A 22,030-nucleotide genomic window follows, 5' to 3' on the forward strand; every position below is an offset into this window, starting at 1 on the left:
AGCCAGCATCACTTTACTGCCTCCCCCTGTGATACTGGAACAAATAAACATTAAGTAGACCGCTCACATTTTACATTTGCCAGAAAAAGAAATCAAGTCAAACCAATCTTTCATGGCGGACTAACAGGCCTTTTGGATAAGGAAGTAACAATATATGTTAAATATTTTGACTTCAGTAGGGATTTTTATTCCATTTCATCTGACAGTGTAACACGTTAGGAAACATGGGAAACTGATCTACTGAAATTAGTGTTAGGAGAGTCTGATGCTGATTAGAAAATTCTAAGATTAGATTTTGATGCTACGCTATCTATCTGGAGAAAAATATCAAGAAGCAGTCCCACAGAGATCTTTTTTCAGTGTGCTATTAAGTTTTTTCAGTTATTTATACAGTGGACTAGAAAGTGTGCCTATTAAATTTGCAAACAACACTAACCTGAGAGGGGTTGCAATGTATTTGGTAGAGAAAATTCTTATTCAAATTATCTTGATCAATGGGAGGAATAGCCTGAAAGACTAGAACACCATTTAATAAAAGCATGTGCAAAGTTCTGTACTTGGAAAGGAATAATGAATTTCACAAAGTTAGGAAGGGGAATAACTAGGCAGAGACCTGCATTTTGTCACTAGTCCCCATCAGGTCTAGGAAATTCAGCATAGTATTGAGTACTCAGACTGACTGAAGGATGAAGAGCCTGGAATAGCCTTTTCAGGAGCTATACAATTTGCTTCTCTCACGTCTCCAAGAATTATTGAGGCTCCCTAATATTTCACTTCTTACTGCCAAATTATTTACACTTCACATGCAAGAGTCCATTGATTTTGCTTCTTTTGCTGCTGACTGTAGATCCAGACCTTTTGTTTTCTGTCTCTGAACAGAAATAGTTGTGGCTTCAGCAGGACACTTATGCACCATGAGCTATAGCTGTGGTTGTCCTGGATGCTTTTCCACCATTGCCGCTTCTGGCCCTTTCAGTATCATCACATTCTTTTGAGACTATAAGGGATATATGGGGCCATCCAACTTTTCCTTTTTTCTCCTTTACTCTGGGTCTAAGACCTAGAGAGTCTTGTTCTGCGAGGTTTCTTTCTGTACCTTCAGGTGGAGGGGCACCCGTGCCTCACTCTTAAGCAATGGTAAACTATGACTGAGTCACAGAAGATGTTTTCTGAAGGGCTCCTACAGTGCAGGCTGTCTTCAGCCTGGTGCAAATGATATCACAACATTTTCACTAGACCAAAAGATTGCTCATTGTTGGAACTGGTTCATCAATGAGTGCTGCTTTACAAGACTCTTGGTGAGCCTGAAGGCCATCAAGAAACAGGAAAAACTGTCTTCCCAGGAGAAGAGAAAGAGGGGAAGAGAAGATGATATATTTTTCTTTAGTATTTCTCGTCTCTGCAGGCAGCAGCGATGACCCTGGGTGTATTCTCTACGGGACTGTTCTGGCTCCTCAACCGTGCTGCTCACAGAAGGGAGGCTGTGGGGACTTTTTTTACAGGGCAGTCTTTCCAAGTCCCTGTCCTGAACCAGTAAGCCAGGCTGGACTGGTATCATAGGCTGGTGCAATAGGCATACCCCAAAGACCTTGTTACAAATGTTTATAAATTAGAACTGCTTCATCTTGACTTCTTCACTGCTCAGTCTGTGATGACTTTGTTTTTTCTGTCCATGCCTTGCCTCAATGCTTATACTCCTGCTCTCCATGTTTTTGTGTGGTCTATTGGTTTTACCTACGAGCAGCATTGCTCACCTGTTCTTCTAGAAAGTAATTCAGGATTCTGCCCCAAAGCCTCCTTCATCTTTCTCTCTTCAAGTGCTCTTGTTAACCCTTGATCACACTGAGTGTATGTAGGATTGCCATTTGGTAATAGAGGGCGAGCCTTGCTTTGTCCTTCCAGGGGGTTCATTCTGGAAGGGTTGGGTTAGTGCACTCACAGTCCTAGAATGACTACAACTTACAGGAAGGGCGGATGATAGGGCAGACATCTGGAGGAGTGGAATGTATTGTGCCTGTGTTACATTGCATGTGCAACTTGGTCTCCATGTGTAAGAGTAGTTATGTAAATGGCTTTTCAAGCATCACCACCTTAATGCTGCTACCTGTCAGATGTAGGGCACTTCCACATCTGTGCCTGAATGGGTATCTGATGTGGTCTTTCAAAATGAATCTTCCAGTAATCCCTGCTTGCTGGGCTTGGGCTTGTGCTGCAGAACAGTCTCAGTGTGCAAACAGGATTCCTTTTAGGTGGCGCTAAGATAGTGTGCTGCACATAGGAGACACCTCCCCAAACCTGTTTGGTGTGGATGTTGTATTTTCAGCCTCAGCTCTTATAACTTTAAAGATTTGCTCCTGTTGAGCCATACTGCTTGCTAGCACAGAACTGGCTGTAGATGTCACATGTGTTTCAAAGCTGTAAGCAGAGCAGTCAAGAAGACCTACTACCAAAGAACTGTGTCTAAACCAGAACCAGATGTCAGTGTTTGGACAGATGAACTGCACCTGGCAAATCTGGAGAGGACCATGCAGGGTCCTTTGAAAAGGAGAAGATGGGATTTGATTCTGTAAACAATTTATTTCTAGTACCCTATTGTAACAGGAGGCAGTCATGGCTAGGCTTTGCGAACGAAGATTTGGGAAGGCACTATCCACATTTGCTACAGGCATGCTGGTGGCTTATGAGGCCAATACGTGACAGACATATCCGATTCCAAAAGGCACAGCAGAAAGACTCCTTAGATGGTGTATTCTGCAAGACACGCTTCTTTCTGCCTTGCCTTTTTTCCTCGAGAGTGATCCTGTGTGTGTTCTCGAAGGAGACAGCTGCGTTATAGATGGCGTGTCTCCAGGCCTCCCGATTTGAGGCCAGAGTAGACCAGTTATGTTGATCAATATGGCCAAGGCTGAGATGTTGTTTCAGGGAGTCCTTGTATCTTCTCTTCGGGGCTCCTCTCATGGCGGCAGCCAGCGGCAAGTTCACCATAGAGCAGGATCTGAGGGAGGCGGTGGTCCTTCATCCTTGAGACATGCCCGGCCCATCGCAGCTGCGTTCTCAGTAACATAACAGGAGGCAGTACACATCATGCAAACCCCTCCTTGTGCTTTTCCCATTCTTTTAGAGGCTATACACAAATGACGTCTGATTTTCCAGGTGGTTTGACCCTCCTGTGGAATCACGCGTGTAGAAGGATCAAGGCTGTAAAGGAGTTGACGTTTCTATGGCTTATCTGAAACCATCACATACTTTTCAGTCACATGCAGGCACTTTTGACCTGTGGCTGCCAGTTGCAACATTTTATTGATCCCAGAGCAAACTATAAAATATTAGTCCATCAGCTGGATGAGCGTGTTCTAATACAGTATACGTTCATTTACGTATATATGCAAATATATACAGGTACGTACCATATCCATCTCGTTGAAAATATATACATGAATATATATGTATGTACATATATTTGCAAATACAGAGATGCATATGGTACATAGCATATATATACATAGCATATATATGGTACATAGCTTGTATATACATATACATCCATATCTCAGATAATCATGCCATATACATACCTCGCATATATATACACATACATATCTCATATATACATACCATATACGTCTTGTATATACAGATACATGTATATCTCAGATATAAATACCATATACATCTCGTTGTATTCGCGGACATATGTATGTATATATCAATATATGTATATATAAATATACATATGTATGCATTTATATATATATATTCAACGAGATGTGCAGGGTGCATACCATGTACATGTACACACTGCTTCGCTCCAGCGGCGGCCAGCAGACAGGGGCACATCCCTCGGGAACCGGCCCGGGAGCTGCGGGGCGGGGCGGGTCCAGCGGTCGTGCAGCGGCCGGGGGTGTGGTGCCCGGCGGCCAGCGGTGACAGGGGCGGTGACAGGGGCGGTGACAGGGGCGGTGACAGGGGCGGTGACAGGGGCGGTGACGCGGGCGGTAGACCCCGCGGGACTCTGCCCCTTTAAGGCTCCCCGGTGCGTGTCCCTTTAAGGGCTGGCCCCGCCCCTCCGCGTGAGCCGTGCGCGCCCCGGCGGCCCCAGGTGCGGAGCTGGCGGGGGGAGCCCCGCGGCCCGTCCCGGCGCTGCCGCCGGCGCGGGGCGGGCGGGGACGGGACGGGACGGGACGGGACGGGACGGGACAGGGGTCCCGGGCGGTGGGAGGGAGGGGCGAGTGGGGGCGTGGGGCTGGGGGCGGGCGCCGCGGCCTTGCCGTCCTGGCGAGCGGGTGTCCGTCCTCTCCCGGGCCGGGCCCGCGGGGCGGGCGGTGCTGGCGGGTTGCGGTCGGGTCGGGGTCAGCAGGTCGCTTCGCCCGGCGCTCACTCGGTGTCTGTGCCGCCCCGGTGCCAGGTGCAGGCGCGGCGGCGTTCGGCGCCGACCCTCCCTTCCTCCCTGCGCGGCGCCATGGCCATGAGGGAGCTGGTGGAGCCGGAGTGCGGGGGCTCCAACCCCCTGATGAAGCTGGCGGGGCACTTCACGCAGGACAAAGCCCTGCGGCAGGAAGGGCTGCAGGGCCCGCTGGCCTGGCCCCCCGGGGCTACCGAAGCCGCAGCCGTGAGTGTTGCTCCGCTTGCTGGGCTGGGGCTGGGCCGCTCGGCTCGGGTCGGGGGTGGGCTGCGAAGGCGGCCGCGGGGTGAGCGCTGCGCCGGAACCGTCCCTGCACAAAGGGGCAGTGGGACATTTTTCTGAGGAAAGAGGCCGCGGGGTCACCCGGCACAGGGCTGTGGGGTGAGGGCATGTTTGTGGGCGCTCAGGGGATGCTGGTGGCTGTGGTGAGTTGTATACCTTGCTGTCACCGTCCTAAGCCAGACAGTGGTGGGAGGGGGGTTGGACAGAATCCCTCAAAGTGTTCCTGCTGCTTTAGCTTTAGCAGGCAGCTAATGCAAGAAAATGTTGACAGCCTTGAAGGAAGAGGAAGATGTAATCTAATTGGGTCACAGTGTGTGTGTGGAGGGGGGTATGGGATCAGAACTGTTGACACAATTGCCCACTGTTCCCTGCAGGTATCCAAACCACTGGGAGTGGCCACCGAAGATGAGGTAAGAACAGATTAATTCATCTCCTTATAGCTTTTCTGATCAACACTATTTGTTATTTTTTTGCCCTACCTGATGCTAGTATTTCGTTCTGACAAGCCCACTTCTTTCTCTCATGCTCCATGGATCTGTCTGTTCATCTTCTATGCAACGTTTGTAATCCATTTCTGTCTTTGGCAGCTGGTTGGCGAGTTTCTGCAAGCACAGAATGGCCCTTTACTATCCCGTGCACCCCAGACCTTTAAGATGGATGACCTGTTGGCTGAGATGCAAGAGATTGAACAGTCAAGCTTCCGGCAGGCCCCTCAACGAGGTGAGGGGAGATGGAGTAGGTAGAGGTCTGGAAAAGATCTTGGTGTTATGGTTAAGCTCCTAGCAGTGTGGTTCCCATCTACTCAGCACTTTTGAGATTGTATCTGGAGTATAGTTTCGATATTGGGCTTTCCAGTACACTGAGCGAGTGGAACAAGTTCAGTGGAGATCAGCAGAGTATTCAGGAACAGGAATACATGTTGGAAGAGGAAAGGCTGAGGGAAATGGACATGTTTAGCCTAGGGAAGAGTCTAAGGGGCAGGGGAGTGGAGCGTCTCATTGCTGTCTTCAGCAGCCATGGTCAGGATCTTCACAGCGATAGACAGGAGAAGGACAAGGGGAAATGGATCCAACTTGTGGAAAGAGAAACTGAGTAGGTGTATGGAAACATTTCTTCCCTTGGAGGGGGCAGTTCAGTACTGGAACAGGTGCCTGGGGAGGCTGGGGAATTGCCAACCTTGGACAAGTTCAGAAATTACCTGATGAATGCCCTGGGCAACCTGATCTCTAGCTTTAGTGTTAATCTGCTATGAGAAAACTAGCAACCTCCAGAGATTCTTTCCAAGTGGAATATTTCTGTGATTTTATTCTAACAAAGAGAAGGGGAAAGGTCAGAGGTGATGCGGGCCAGCCTGGAACACTTAAATGATGCCTTTGAGTGCTCCAATCCTCACTTCCATTTTTTTTCTTCATGTAGCTCCAGGTGTGGCAGCCCTGGCACTGTCTGAAAACTGGACCCAAGAATTCTTGGCTGCAACAGATAGCACTGGTGATGTCTCTTCAGATTACAATGAGGCTGACTGGTCACAGGAGTTCATTGCTGAAGTGACAGGTGAAGTGTCCCTTTTGGAATTACTGTCAAGATGAATGTCAGTCACATGCCTGTGTATAGTGAAGAGTTAGTGAATGTGAAATTGGGAGTCTTGCTTTGGGCCCAGCAGTCATTGTTTCCTGTAGCAGCTTTAATGGGGTGGCGGGTAGGGAAGCTGCTTTGTGATGGCTTAGCCAAATTGTGAACAATGTGGTGTAGAAGCCTTTATTTAGGTGTAAGGGTCTTTTGGTTTTATCTTAGATTACTTGGAGAACTTAGGAGAAACACTCTATTTAAGCTGCTTTTATAAAAACTGTGATTCAACTGATGCAAGTTGGAGATGGTTTGGTACTGCTTCTTGCTTTCATGTTCTCTAATTCCCTCTCTTAAGGCTAAATTTTTCTTTGGTATAAAGGTGAGTCTTTGACCAATATTTTGTGTCAGTTAAATGGAGGTAGAGGGGAGTTACACCCTGGAAATGTGCAAAGTGAATGTTTCTGTCCCAAAAGTTAAGCTTCTTATTTAAAGCAAACCAGTGCTTTATCTGAAAAGCCATTCTGCATTGTGTATAGAACTGTGTCTGGAATAGGATCCTGTTACCATCCATGTCCTAATCTGGAAATTATGAGTAAGATTTAAATAGATCCTATTCTATTCTCCTGGTGTTGCCACTGTAGAAAACTGGGTAGTCCCATTCCTTGACCCTCAGTCTTTATGTTTCTGGGAATATAAATTGGCATTTATGAAGTCCTGTTGAAAACCTAGTGCTTTGTAGGCTCTGCTTTTGACAGAGACTTGTAATGCATTGCTAGTTTTCTTGACCTACATAGTATTGCACAGAGAGCAGATGAATAAATTGTGATATTAAAGTAGAAAATCGTAAGTTTATTCTCACTACAGTGGCATCTGTATTAATACACTGTCTGAACCTAAGGCTTGATTTTGAGATCAGAATAAACAAATACAGAATTAGCAAATAGAAACAGAGGTGTAGTGGTCTACCTGTCTTACTTTTCTCCCTATTCCTCCTGATGTCCTGTGCAGATCCACTGTCGGTGTCTCCTGCCAAGTGGGCAGAAGAATACCTAGAGCAGTCAGAGGAGAAACTGTGGCTTGGGGAATCAGAAGATCAGTCTTTGGCAGATAAATGGTGAGTCTGACTTTTCAAGGCTAGCTGTTGCTGCTAGGTACTTGCGTCGGTGAAGTTTGGATAGATGATACAAGTCTGCTATGGCCTGAATGCTTTTGAGTCTTTTAACCTAAAATGATGTTCTCAGGCCTTTGGTTTCAGAGAGAAGAGGAAACCATACTTGGAGACTGCAGTTTTTAAGAGATTCCAACTTTTCTGTTCTCTAGTTCCAGGAAGATACTTTGATTGTGTAGGCTAGCTCAATCTCATGCCTAATGCAAAGCTCTTTATAGTGATTTCAGGAGTGAGCTCAGGAAATTTTTTTTAGCAACAGATGCTTTTTTAGATTTAGAGATTTCAAGTACTAGACTCTCCTAGTTGTAAACATTCATCACTTTATTCTCACTATCTGACAAACCACTTCCAACCTTTCCTCAACATGTTTCTGGATTCAACTGTCCAGATATTATTTCAATGTGTTTTTTTCTGGTAGATAAAAGAAGGGTCTACTACTTCAGATCATCTCTCTGTAGGTACCTGTTGAGTACAGTCAAATTTTTCAATTAAAGAAGCAAAACACACACAAGCAATTTGGGCCTCTTAGATCTTTTCCTAAAAGACATTTTGCATATTTGGATTCTCCTTCCTCTCAGCTCATGCCTTTCCTGATACCTTTCTGCAAATAATGGATATTCCTGAGTTATTGCCACCAGTTCCAAAGACTTCCCCAAGTGGTAACACCTAGAACTGGTCCTATCCTGCTGTAAGCCAGACAACATATTGAGTTGTGTACTTACTGTGAGCCCTCAGTCCTCTGTGGAGCTGATGCTTTTCCAAGACACTGTTTTCCTCTTCAATGGGCATGACCTACTTTCTTTGTTCATAGATATATGACCTTGTTTTTGGTAGTGCTAAAACTTGCAGTGTCTGATAGCATGAGAGCTTGCCAGGGAATCCAGACTGCTCTGCAGAACTGTGCTGACTCTGTGATTGTTTAATTCTGATACTGTTTGCGTAAGTTACTTGCACAGTTAACTTAGGACTAATTTTGAATTTTTACAGATGGATAGTGGTACTGAATCACACAGGAAAACCCCAGAATCTTTGAGGAGGGGTTGTATCCCTCAGTACTGTTGTCTGGCCCATTGTGTACACTGTGGTTAATGAAAGAGTTTGCTGTTGCCTGGTATCAGGCCACCTCTTTCCCTTTTACTGCCTCTGAACACAGGTATGAGGAATATCAACCTGAGGAAGATCTTAAGAAAACTGTTACTGATTTCCTCTCTAAAGTGGACGATCCAAAACTCAAGAACACTGAGGTGAGAAAGCTTCTGATTTTGGCTGAGAGATGAATTAGTAATTTTATAATTGGTAGTAGTTATATTACTGTGAGTAAGGGGTGTGTGGAATTGAGAGGGGTGAAGACAGTAAAGGAATAAAGCCTCCTGTTGTCCCATATTTCCGTTTCTTCCCTGATTCCTGGAAGTTGAATCCTACAATCCACTTTTAGATATTATCCACCTCTACAACACGACTCTCCTCCCCACCTTTCTGGGCCTTTTGTGCTCACTTTGCAGAGAGAAGCCCTCTTAGTGAAGGAGGGGGGCATGGGCAGAGGGCTTGTTGGCACAACATCTGCCCAGCTCCACCCTTGTTTCATTTCTCTGCTGCAGTTCCTAAAGTTTGTCCGCCAGATCGGAGATGGGAGGGTATCGATCGAAGCTAATCAGGTGACCCACAGAGACCAAGATCAGGCAGAGCAATGGGCAGCTGAGTTTATGCAGCAGCAGGTAGGAGCCCCAGGCCTGTATGCTCTGAAGGAAGAAAGCTTTTTGCCACAGTGCCACAGTCTGGGAGCAAGGGAGAATGGCAAATCCAACTCTCAGCAATGCTGAGGGAGACAAGGGAGGGGCTGTTGGGCTCTTAGCAGAGTCTAGCCAGAAGCTGGGAATGTATGTGGACAGTTTGTTTTCTCATCTCCCATAGCATCTGGGAGGAAGAGGAAATTCAGATGAACTCTTTTCCACTTAATAGGCCATCAGTTCTTACTGATGGGGAGGAGGGGTAGTCACAGACCCTCCTGCTGTTTTGGGATGTGCCCTAAGGTGGCCAAATTCTAAAAAGAAAAGTGTGTTTCTGTTTCCGAACTCCCAGGGGGCATCCGATGCCTGGGTGGATCAATTTGCGCGATCTGGGAACATGTCAACTCTTGATACGGAATTTGAGCAGGCAAAGGCTGCTGTGGAGGTAAAGCTGACTGAAGAGGAGGGCTGGGGTGCCAACTGAGTGCCCATAGTAGGGTTACCTCTCTCCTTTGCATGCTATGAGGAGGGCTGGAGGCATTTTAGAGGGAGTTCTCCGGCATGTATAGATCTGAGTTTATGGTTGAGTTACTCTAGTCACATTCTGTTCTCCCTTCAGTCAGATGTGGACTTCTGGGACAAACTCCAGGCAGAGTGTGAGGAGATGGCCAAGAGGGATGCAGAGGCTCACCCTTGGCTCTCTGATTATGAAGACCTCAGCTCCTCATCATATGACAAGGTAATGGAGAAGAGGGTCTCTCAGCCCTAGCACTGTGATAGGATGCCTTGAGGAGGCTGGCAGTGTGTCTGGCTCACGTGTGAACTCCACAGACCCTAAAGCTGATAGGACTCCTCACACTGATCTTTTACTGTTACTTAACTCTCATCCCAGATCAGCTAGGAGTTAAATGCTGTTTTCACTTAGGCTTGTCTGCAAATGCTGTGTGGTTCTTGTCCAACACCAAATACCAGTGAATGCAGGGATTCTATGCAATGGGTACAAGTGTTGTGGCCCCTGACCCTGTCCATGCCCCTCTCCCCACCCCTCCCAAGCTGATAAGATCCATACCAAATGTTTCGTCTCTGTGGCAACTTGTTCCAGGTCTGGTTTGGGAAATTTTTCAGCGCAGAGCAGGCAGGAAGAAGAACCATTCTTCTCTGATCTGCTGCAAATTAGCAATGAGGACGAGATGCTAGCTGGTCTGCAGTTTGATTGTTCCTGATGCAACAAGACTAGATCGTGCTGTGCTTTAGAGAGTGCTCTTCTCCCTAAGCCTGTCTCCTAGCGTTAGCCTTGTCTGTCTTCCCTGCTAGGGTTACCAGTTTGAGGAAGATAATCCCATGAGAGATCACCCAGATGCATTTGAAGAGGGGCGGAAGCGGTTAGAGGAAGGTGACCTCCCCAATGCTGTCTTGCTCTTTGAGGCTGCAGTGCAACAGAAGCCAGATCATATGGAGGTGAGTGACAGCGGAGGTAACAGGCAGAGGTGTCAGGGTGAGTGTAGAAAACTCACTTCAGTGTTAGGAGCTGTGCAGGATGTATGAAAACACCTCATTTTTTTGTGGCTCTGGGTTTGTAGCTGGTATATGTGGATCCCCGGGGGGGGGGCTGTGAGTAAAGGAGGTTTATGACTTAAGGTCAGTTAGAGGAAACACAAAGGCTCTGGCTCAGAGTTCTAAAATCTTTGTAGCACATGATACTGAACATGGAGCCAAGACAACTTCTCATCTCTTAAGTTGCTTCTGTGAAAGTCTTTATTGGCATTGTAAGATTAGAGATGCTTATGGCAGATAACTGCTTTCAGTATTTGTATTGAAGTCTAATTCTGAGCAGCTCATTAGATTTGGGGTTCTGACTAAGACTTTCATCTAGATGCTGGGAGAAGATGTAACCCAAAAGGGTTGAGGGAGGTGGCTTGGGTGTCTACACAGTCTTCATCTGAATTTGTGGGCCAAAGAATGATTTTTACACTGAAGACAGATTTCCAGCTCCAAATTCAGTGAATACTTTTTTCCATAAATCATTTCAACTTCTGCAGGATGAATCGAGAAATGGAATAATCTCTGTGCCTTTCTCCAGAGGTACAGGACATGGGTGTTCTCAGGAGGAAGAATGCAAATACACTTGTGTTGTCTGTTTCTGGAGTGTCTGCCTCAAGGACTCGGGGCCGCTGAATTATCTGTGTGTCTAATTCAAGCCCTGCTAATTGTATGTGATTGGACATACATAATTTGTTTCTTCTGAGACTTAGATGAGTGACACCTTGTAACAGAGGTTCTTGCCTTCGGGGAATAGACATTTGTCTTTTTAGGATACTGGGAGTAGGTGAAAAGTAGGTTTGAAGGTTTGAAGTAGAAGGTTTGAAGATCAGCTTTAGCTTTAAGGTGGTTGAAAGGCATTATTAATGGTCTTTTAGAACTGTCACTTTCTTCTCATAGGCAGTGTGGGCTGTAGGCTGAGCATGATGGAGAGCTAGTAGAAACCTTAGGGGTAGAAATCTTGGTCCAGTTCTGGCTGGCTGTATTGAAAACATTCTGAATTCTTCTACTATGACTGCAAAAAAGTACAGAAGTCAAGACTTCACAAATGGTACTGTGATCAAATAGACATGAACAATTGCTCTGAAGGAAACGTCAGGTTTGCTTTGGTCCAAGTCACAACTTTACCTTGAATCTCAGCTCTTCTGCTGGCAGAACACTATGCAGTTGTGTTCAGCACTTCTTGAGTTGCAGCGAGCTGTATGGTGAGGCATTAGAAATTCAAGACAGTAGATTGCCTTCTGCTTGTGGTGGCTTGTACAGCATTTCTGGGTCTTCACTAATGAAACAATTTCCTTCTGTGACGCAGTGGATGCTGCATTTTGTGACTTATGTTCCAAAAGCAGGTAGTTTGTGCTGACAGTCCCACCAACTGTGTAGTCTATTTTGAAGCCAGGGGTGTGGACATCAACATAAAGTGTAGATAAAACACGTGCTTTGGATTTAGTGCCTTAGTTAAATATTCCCTATATCACCTGCCTGGAGATGGAAGTCATTTTCATGTACTGGTGTCACGATGATTGAAAATTCAGTAAAATAACAGTGCTTCTACTTTCAGGTCTGATAGTCAACTCTCCAAGATTGCCACTTGCTAGTGGACCACTGCACAAGTACATACAGCTGCCTGCCTCGGGGGTCTTCCTATTGTTAGCACTGCTGCTATGCTGTGTTGTTCTTGGGAAATAAGAGATCGGCATTTTCTTCCTCCCTCTGCAGTTTGACCACAGTTAGAAGTTAAAAGTGGAGATTCTGTGATTTAAGTGTAAAACTGCCAACAGTTGCTTTATGATAGATTTCCAGGTAGACATTCACTTCTTTTCACTATAACAATGCCAGTTTTGTTGGCCTTGAGGACCTATGTACCATGACATCTGTGTGTCTTTTGAGAGGAACTTATACCTGTGGTTAATGTGTATATTTTGATATATTTGGGTTCATTTTTAAAATGTGTAGGATAATATAGTGGATTTAATCTCTGTGTCTGTGGCTTATTGGCTGATCTTTTTCTCTGTGAGTAAGTTGGACTTTATACATCTTTATCTTCCCCAGGCCTGGCAATATCTGGGAACTACCCAAGCAGAGAATGAACAGGAGCTTTTGGCAATCAGTGCCCTCAGACAGTGAGTGTTGCAGAAGTGCTCCTGAGCATGGCTCCTTGTCTTGTGTGTGGTGCCACAAGGACCATATGGTTCTCATGGTGTGCTGCTCTGTCTCGATTGTGTTACCTCCTGTATCTGGGTGTCTCCTGGACTGATTTAATATTGTATTCACTTCTCTTTCTTTGACCTACAGGTGCTTGGAACTGCAGCCTGGGAACCTCACAGCACTTATGGCTTTAGCAGTCAGCTTCACCAATGAGTCCCTGCAGAAGCAGGCATGTGAGACCCTGCGGGACTGGCTACGCCATAAGCCGGACTATGCCCACCTGCTGGAGAAGGAACCAGAGGACAGTGTCTCGGGGACAAACCTGGGGCCTTCCAAGCGTGTCCTAGGTTCCCTGCTGTCTGAGTGAGTTAGGGTGACAAATTTCTGCCTTCAGCTGACAGGCTTCTTGGAGGGCTTGGGCTGGTCCAGGCAGGAACAGAGCGAGCAACCCCAGGCCAGCTCTTTCCACAGTACACCAGCATCCTGTTCTGTGCTTTTCCAGCTCGCTGTTCATGGAAGTGAAAGAGCTGTTCTTAGCAGCTGTGCGCAGCAACCCCTCAACTGTGGATCCTGATGTTCAGTGTGGCCTGGGTGTCCTTTTCAACCTCAGTGGCGAGTACGAGAAGGCTGTGGATTGCTTCAGCGCTGCACTCAGTGTGCGCCCCAATGTAAGAAAGGGCAGACTGTGGATGCCGGATGTTTATGGGTGAAGGCTTGGGTGGAGGTGCTCTGTGTAGGAGAGGTACATATTTGGAGTACATATTGGAGGAATAAAACAGACACACGAGGAAGGAAAGCTTGAAGCTTAAAGACATCCAGTTCATGTCAGTCCCTCCTCTCTGCTCATTCCTGCAGGACCATCTTCTGTGGAACAAGCTTGGTGCCACCCTGGCCAATGGGAATCGGAGTGAAGAAGCCGTGGCTGCGTATCGTCGGGCACTGGAGCTCCAGCCAGGATACATCCGCTCTCGTTACAACTTGGGCATCAGTTGCATCAACTTAGGCGCCCACCGGTGAGCACAGGATGGACAGATGTGCTGTGACCCAGGAGTTTGCATGTGTTTGTGGGAGACAGGCTGCAATAGATTACTAGGGCAGTGCCACACTGCCTATGCCTCTTGGCATAGGAGAGCAGAGCAGGTGTGTGGACTCTGCCCTGAAATCAAAGTGTCACACAGTTACAGTTGGAGTAGAGGCCATCTGGACTTCCGATTCTTTTAGAGAGAAAAGGGGGACCTCTGGTTCTGGAACGGGGCAGGATCTGGTGAAGAGGAGGAAACTGTTTTGGGGGGGAAATACTTTAGAAGCAAATGGGAGAGGGAGCATGAGATGTACCATCTTTTCCACTAAGCATGTGTGTGTTCTCGTGTTGACAGTGAGGCTGTGGAGCACTTCTTAGAGGCCTTGCACATGCAGCAGAAGAGCCGAGGTCCGCGGGGGCAGCAAGGAGCTATGTCTGACAACATCTGGAGCACCCTCCGCATGGCCCTCTCCATGCTGGGGCAGAGTGACCTGTATGGGGCAGCTGATGCCCGAGATCTTCCCACATTGCTTCAGGCATTTGGCCTCCAGCAGTGACTCTGGGATGGGCTCCTCTGTGAGTGCAGGGTTGGCCCAGCCCAGCAATGAGTGACCTTTCTTAGAGAGAAAATGTTCACAAGGGTTCGCACACATCTTTGCCCTGGTAGGGCAGATCATTGGCAACTGTTTTTTTTTCAAGGTCCCCCTTTTGAAGTGTGCAACTTTTGCAACCTGTCTGTTGTGGCTTGAGCATCTCTGAGTGGTTCACGTTATCACCTCCTTGACTGACTGACACTTAGCTGGTATGCAGATCATCAACATGGGGAAGATAGCAACATCCAGCCCTCTTGCCAGACTGCATTTGCAGTAATGCCCAACTTGGCCGTGAGACTTTGTGATAGTCATTCTGCAGAGACTGCCTGCAAGGGTGTATTTTGAGTGCAGGTTGCTTGGGTGGGGTGGGATTGCCATTTGGTGAAAGGGTGAAAAATTCTGGGTTTTGAGCATGCTTCCCCATGTATTTGCTTGCATGTATGTATATATGGATTGCTAGGAAAAACTGGGGCAGTAGTCCCCTTTTCTGCCACTGGTAACTTCATGGTACAGACAGATGCTGGTTTCTCAGTGTCTCTTCATGAACCTTTTAAGACAAGAGTATTTACTTATGCTAGGGACACGGGTGGAGGCTCTTACCCTGTTAGGGTAAGAGGAGATCCCAGAGTTCAGGCTTGAGAGATTTTGATAGGAATAAAAGTCTAAAATGTAACCTCCCAGAATATGGTGGGGAAAGGGGTCAAGTCTTAATTTTCTCTTGCTCACCTGTCATTGTTTTCCTTTGTGCAGAAGTTTCCCATCTTGTGTGTAACTGAATCTTGTTAATTATAAATATCTGTATATGATTCTATTGGGGAAAATGTTTTTTAATTGTAAAGTATTTTGTATAATAAAGGTATAAGACCACTGGTTTTCAAAAGATAGATTACAATCTCTCTCAGTTTCTGTCTCCCTTTTTGACCCAGGTTTTGTTTTTTGGATAGTTTATCCAAATGAAGCTTAAAGGAACTTGTTTTGCTGTAGCCCCAGGCTTCAGTTCAGTGAGCCAGCAGAAGAGCTTCCCTGTGCCAACAGCTCTTTTTCCTTACTTAGGTTTAGAGGTCAGTGACACACTTTTTTTTCATCTTCTGGCCATCTGCAGTGAGGGAGGTTGTGTTACATTTTATCACCTCTTTATGGAACCTGACTGCTGCAGTAGTCAAGGCTGGGGGCTTTCGCAGGGAGGACCAACCCTTTCTCTTCCTCCAGGCACCTGTTTCTTCATACCTCTACCTCTCAGGCTTGGTTTTCTCTTGATACTGTAACAGTCAGGAGCAGGAAGTCTGTGCAGGGAATAGTTCTTGCTGTATGTTTTCTGAGCTTTAGTTTCCCCAGTGTCTCCCATCCAGCCCTGTGTTCTCCAAGACCTACCTGCACTGGTCTGAGATTGCTGTAATGCGGACAAAACAACTTGCTGCTTGTGCAGCCTAAAAGGAAAGGAAACACTACTTTTGTGTCCTGCTCACCCACACTGCTCCTGGTCAGAGATGTGTCTTTTGGTTTTTACTGATCTCAATCTTTCTGTCAGATTCTTCTCTGCTAAGTGAAAGAAGGCATTTGCACCTATGCTATACCTCACCTGCTCTCCAGGTGTTTTCCCTTCCCCTGTTCTCTGCTGTCTCTCTTACCACTGATTTCCTTTGCCTCTTTGCTCCACCACTTTCCTCTCTATTCACACTCACATTATAACTGCTTGACCTTTCCTTTTTCTCATCCTCAGGTTTCATTAATGCTTCTCCTTTCCTTGGTTTCCTAGTTGCCTCAATTACCCTTGCCATTTGGCTTAATCTCTTGACTTGGTGCTTGGTATCCTTCCCTATCACACACTCCTCTGTCCCTGCAGTTAGGGTGAGCTGTCACCATTTGTTTTCTTTCCCCATAAATTCTTCTCACCTTTTTCCCCCTCCCACCTTAAATCATCTCACAGCATGTGTGCTACCTTTGCTGAGGATGAATCTTCACCTAGGCACTAGTCCTTATTTAATCTCCCAGGGCTGAGCAAAAGCTGAGCTGCCTTTTTCCAAATTGTGTCTAACCTTGTCCTATTAAGAGCTGTCTTTGGAGGTGGAGTGTTGATTCAAGGAACACCAGGTGACTGATTGGATCTGCATTCTGGTTCCAATTCACACCTTTTGCCTACCCTCTGCAACCACGTCTCTGGTCTCCAAACCTAGCTTGAACTGGGACTCTGTATGTATCATGATCCTAGTTTGCATTTCCAGCCACATCCATGTCTTCTGTTAGCAAGCCCAGTTGTACAGTGGGGGTGGGTAGCAGGTGCTGAGCATTTTAGATTCACAGATAGGTAAGGCACTGAGGGATGTTTGGATGCCCCTAATCCAACCCCCTGCTCACAACAGGCCTGACCCTAATGGTAGATCAGGTAGCTGAGGGCCTTATAAAGGGTCGTACTCTGCAATTTTTGTGCTTTCTGTATTTTCTCCTCTTGTACTTTTCCCAGTGCCCAGGTGAGTGGCAGGGCTTATCACCACTGAAAACTTGTGAGGGATTCCAGTATGCCCTTTACCAAATCATTGGTGATTACAGGGCACAAGCTAATCTTTCATAGGGCCCTGAGCATGTGGTCAAATGGGATAGTTCAGTATGTGTTCTTCCACCTGTGCCTCTTGATATGTTTCTGCTGTTTTTCTTCCTTCAGTGTTTTATTTATTTGCTGCTTAAGGCCCCGATAAGTCATAGAATCTCTTGGTGTTGACCTTAACATCCAGACAGAAAATGAAAATGTGCTTTGAGATCCTTATATTTCTAGCTGCTGTGCTCCTCATTAGCTGCCATACTTTTCAAGGAGGTGGTTGTGCTGTCATTGTATACTCTGCTTTGCCACTGCAGCTTCCTCATCCTGAGCTGCTGAGCCTCCTTATAATTCCAAGTTCTCTTGAGTTAACCCCTGAGCTCATGTATTGGGTCCCAGACTCCTACCTCTTTTGCCTGTGTGTGCTGAAAAGTTGTATGAAAAGTGCTCAGACCAGTCCTTCTCTAGAGGAATGCTCCTGGGGTGGTAACCTGAAGTGGGTCTTCATGGAAAGAGCATAAGGGCAAGCATATAGTGGCTACTCTCATATTCTCTAGGAGTCTGCTGTTTGAAAGACTGCCTGACCCAGAAGTTGCATCAGTATGTTTGTTTAAGAGCCTTTGGTGAATTTACACTCTGCCTGTGACTTTTTAATTTTTAAACCATGTGGTGCTTTTGGTCTTTATGATGTCGGGTGGATGCACACAAGAACTGTGTTTAAATACCTAAAGTATTTTCTTTTGGTTTTTTTTTTAAGCCTGCTTTCTCTTCTTTTGTGGTCTCCTATTTCAGGTGCTGTGAGGCATAGCAAATGAAATGGTTCTGTTTGTTCCCTACCTCTGTACCCCACACTTCTGTATCTTTTCTGCTTTTACTGTATTCTTGCCAGTATTTCCTTCATGCCCTAGCCTGCCTTGGGGCCCTGACCATAAACAACATGCCTCTTTTTCCTCCTCAGAGTTGGCCCCTGATGCTCAGAAATCTTTTGGTAGGCAAGGAAGGACTGAAAGCAGCACAGCAGCTCCCCCACCAGCAGCAGCACAGCAGCAATAGAGACAGGCCAGCAAGACACAGTGCAGTCAGAGCAGGCTCTGGCAGCTTCTCCATAGGGTAGCCCCTTGTTCACTGAGGGAGGTGTTCCTTTGCACCCACAAAAGAGAAACTTTTTGTAGGTCACTGCTGTGCTTAGTATGGCAAAGTATTGTCTGGTATTTTCTGATGCTTTTGGATGCCTGATTTGAGATATATAAAACTTTAAAACTCTGTAACTCTCCATTACTTTAGGAAGAGTTATAGGTACAGAGGTCCCCTAAAATACCTGATGCCGGATGGGTTGGGTTTTATTTTGAAACTTTTCCGTTTCCCTGTTGCATTTATTAAGCAGAAGTGACACCTAGTGTTGAGTCGAGGACAGGTCCGTGTCTGTCACACTCATGCTTGGACCAGGACACTAAAGGGTTTGGGAGCACAACCTGCTAATCAAACATGAAAGGAACAAAATGCTGGATGCATTTTCTGAACGTGCAGCTTTTGTGAGCTGGAGAGGCTTTCCCAGCCAAATGTGCTGTGAAGCCCCTGCTTCTCCCTGGTACTAAGCATCTAATTAATCCGGGTCTTTGTGTTTGTGGAGCCCAGGCTAGCAACTATGCCATGGATACCCACACATTCATTTATTATACAACCCAGAAAGCAAGCTGGTTGGGTTTCCGACATTTTGAACTAACAGTTATTGACAGATGATCTGTCGCTTTTTTTGTTTGTTTGTTTGTTTGTTGCCCCTCAAGGGTTTGGTAGTAAATGCATTTTGGTCTGACTTTGTGAGTGGGCTGTTCACAGCTTGGGATTCTGTGGTCCAGTTGCATGTTCCTATGTTGCATTTTTGGGGACTGTTTTGTTTGAGAAACAGAAGTCTGAGAGACAAAAGTGAGACAGACTTCATCTATGTGGTGAAGAATTACTTTACCAGCCCTAACAACTGCTAAGAATGTAAAACCCAAAAAACTACCCCCTCCAACCACAAAAACTCCTCCAAAACAAAGGAACCAGTGTCCTACTCCGTTGAGTTCAAAACTACCAGACAAAAAAAAAAAAAGCTATCAGAAACTGGGGAGGTGCAGTTTATGTGTGATTTTATTATTTTTTTAATCCTCTTGTTTTAGAGTAAGGAATAAAACAGATGAGTAATTCTTGAGATACAAACTAAGGTATCCACTGTGGTAGAGCAGGATGGGAACACAAAAGGATCTGGTGGGTGAAGGAGTTTGCTATTAATTTGATTTTTTTCACCATTTTACCTTTTTGAGCACTGTGAAGTGGGTGCATACAGAAATCTACTGCTTTAAGTGAAATTGTTTTATCACCCTCCAATAGTCTCTAAAAAAAGGAGAGAAAACCAGTTTTATGAAAGAGATAAAAATAGTTTAGTCTTTGCTTGTTGAAGTGTTTTTTGCATATTTACTCATTTTCAAAGAATCTTCATGTTCATCATTCATCTCGCTCCTATTGATTTTTGTCTGAGGGCAATAGAGAAAGAGGGGTTTAACCCTTTCCTCTTGGAGTTTTCTTCTCTTTCACTTTTGAAACAAACTTTCTTTTCCAGATTTTGAGATACTGCTGTTTCTGCAGGAAGGGGATAAGGGGAAGTTTGGGAAACCTGGTCTAGTGGAAGGTGTCCCTGCCCATGGCAGGGGGGTTGGAATTAGATGATCTTTAAGGTCCGTCCCAACCCAAACCATTCTGTGATTCATAAAGAAAAAAAGCAAACAAACCCAACCCACAAAGAAAACTCCATAAGTATTTCCAATGTCAAACCCCTAACCCCACCCTGTGCTATTCTCCTATTTTCAGTGGCTTACTTCCTTGTGCATAAAGCACCATACAAGTGAGGTTAGCAGCATTTAAATCCATTTAGTTTTCAATCCCAATAATACTAGGTCATCAGAACCAAGGACTCATTTTTTTCTGTGAACCTGGGAGTATTTGTATAGAGACCCTTTGCCATCTTTTTGTATCAATATATCTCATCATATATCACCTTTTGGTTTTCCTTGAAGCCATGAAAAGCCCCACTGCCAGCTTTGGTGCTCTGCAGAGAGTATGTGGATGATTTAGGAGTCCACTGTTGCCTTCATCACCTTATAACATAGTTGAGATACATTCAGTATTTGTGATGCCTTCATGGCTCACACGTTTGGCCAAAGGGCTTTTCTGAGTATGCGGGTGCTGAGAAAGATGGGAATGTTTAGTTCACAATTAATTATGTCATATTATGTATATATATTTTTTTTTCAGGAACACAACTAAATAATTTCATGAGTAAAACACATTAGCAGGCTAAGAAGAATGACTGTTGTTCAATGGCCACATAAATCCATCCTGTTCTAGGCTGTTTTAGTCCTTCTTTCCAGCATTCCTCGCACTGGTGTGCTCATTCTCCCTCCCTTCTCTTACCAGACACTGAACACAATGGTTGAAGAGTGGAACAGGGCCTTCCCCTTTCCAGCAGCACTGAACTGTAGGTGGAGGTCAGTGCAACACACAAAACCATACCCTCACAGTGTGATTGTGTGATTTGCCTGTACAGAGAAGTGATTTCACATATAGCTGCTGCTATAAAGTAAGGACCTGCTTCTCTCCAAATCCCAAAATGAAAATTTCAATTGCTCTGCTTCCAGCCTCTGCAGAGCAGCAAAAGAATTAACCATGTGGAAAAAACCCAAAACCACAACCATGTATTTTAATGCTGGCTTAGTTCTGTGATCTGGCACACCATGGGCTCAGCCAAGCACTAGTGAAAGAGATGCAGCATGAGGATTTGGCTGGAGCTAGTGTACAGGCTGCTTGTTTTGGCAGGGATAAACTGTCTCCCTTTCCAGCTCCCCATCTTCTCTAGTAACTTCCTACCTGACAGAGCAGGGATGCCTGAAGCATCCCACAGCAAACTAATGAAGATCCCATTGCTTCATCCTACTGTAGTACAGCTTTCTGGCATGCTAGCCAATGAACCCCTCTAAAAATACATTACAGAGTGAACCTGTCTTGTGAAAAAAAGAAAAAATATTGCCACTGCAGCTCTGCTGCAGCCTTCTTGCCCCACTTTACCAGCTCTGCATCTCTGTGGCTGCTCAAAAGGCAACATAGGTGAGAAGGAGGAAGAGAATTTTTAAAAACCCTGCTTAAATGCCACCTCTGTCACCTGGATATCTTCCATTGAAACTCTTTGGAAAATTAATGTTGTTCATTATAGGTGCTTCCCAGCTAAGCAAAATATAAACTGCAACCAGCAGAAAAATCTACAGCCTGTATGTCATGAAATACCTCAATACATTTTTTGTTACTGTGATTCATCTGGCTTCTGAAGAATGAGGACAAACAAAAACCAAAGTTCTAAGGTTTTATCAAGATTCTTGTGCTTCAACAGACCTTTGACCCAGAGCAATAAAATGACTGGTTGTAGGAAGATCAAAATTCAAATGAAATAGTTAATGAGTTTTATTCCCTGAGAGTAATATTAGCCACTTCCCAGTTCTATTGACTGGGGTGTTTCACAAGACTTCTGTGCAAGCTATAAATGGAGACAGGTGAGACGCCTTTCACAAACAGCCGCCCCGGACTGCAGGAATTGTCCTCAACTCTTCCCATCCCTGAAGCTGACATCAAGGTGAGAGGCACACTTTTTACATGAAAACTGTAATGATTTCTTGGGCAGGTGCTGTGCAATGCAGTTGAAGAGAGAGGGGTTTTAGTGTTGAGATGAGAGCTGCAGGCACATGTGTGAGAGTCTGCTGTCTGTATCTGTGGACACTCATCCCCATCTTTCAGGTGATGAGAAGATGGCTGCAGGACAAACATACCTTACAAAGGGAGAGTGTGGAGAGGGCTCTTGATACATAATTCCGAGGGTAAAATGAAAATACTTTACAAATTTATCTTGGTCACAGGATCTTTATGCTGTATCAGCAAAATTAACTGGCTTACTATTATTACTTTTTCTACAGGTAGAAGGTAATACTGCTTAATCAATCCATAAGTTAAAGTTCAGGTTCCCTCAGCTC

General features: G+C 45.5%; 1 protein-coding gene across 3 annotated transcripts; it reads left to right on the forward strand.

The window, feature by feature from the left end:
• Positions 1-4,085: 4,085 nt before the first annotated feature.
• PEX5 (peroxisomal biogenesis factor 5) lies at positions 4,086-15,325 on the forward strand. Of its 3 annotated transcripts, XM_027653451.1 has the most exons (16): positions 4,086-4,099; positions 4,406-4,609; positions 5,059-5,094; positions 5,272-5,404; positions 6,101-6,235; positions 7,259-7,364; positions 8,572-8,662; positions 9,017-9,133; positions 9,498-9,590; positions 9,765-9,884; positions 10,460-10,603; positions 12,734-12,804; positions 12,977-13,192; positions 13,332-13,497; positions 13,685-13,842; positions 14,206-15,325. In XM_027653451.1, the coding sequence occupies exons 2-16, from the start codon at positions 4,460-4,462 to the stop codon at positions 14,405-14,407; spliced, it is 1,938 nt and encodes a 645-aa protein (XP_027509252.1). In that variant the 5' UTR covers positions 4,086-4,099; positions 4,406-4,459; the 3' UTR covers positions 14,408-15,325. The 3 variants fall into 3 exon arrangements, with proteins under 3 accessions (XP_027509252.1, XP_027509251.1, XP_027509253.1); XM_027653450.1 differs by lacking the exon at positions 4,086-4,099 and having other exon boundaries at positions 4,378-4,609; XM_027653452.1 differs by lacking the exons at positions 4,086-4,099; positions 9,017-9,133 and having other exon boundaries at positions 4,379-4,609.
• The last annotated feature ends 6,705 nt before the right edge of the window (positions 15,326-22,030 follow it).

This window comes from Corapipo altera, unplaced genomic scaffold (genome assembly GCF_003945725.1).
Source record: "Corapipo altera isolate COAL_440 unplaced genomic scaffold, ASM394572v1 61, whole genome shotgun sequence".
Lineage (NCBI taxonomy): Eukaryota > Metazoa > Chordata > Aves > Passeriformes > Pipridae > Corapipo > Corapipo altera.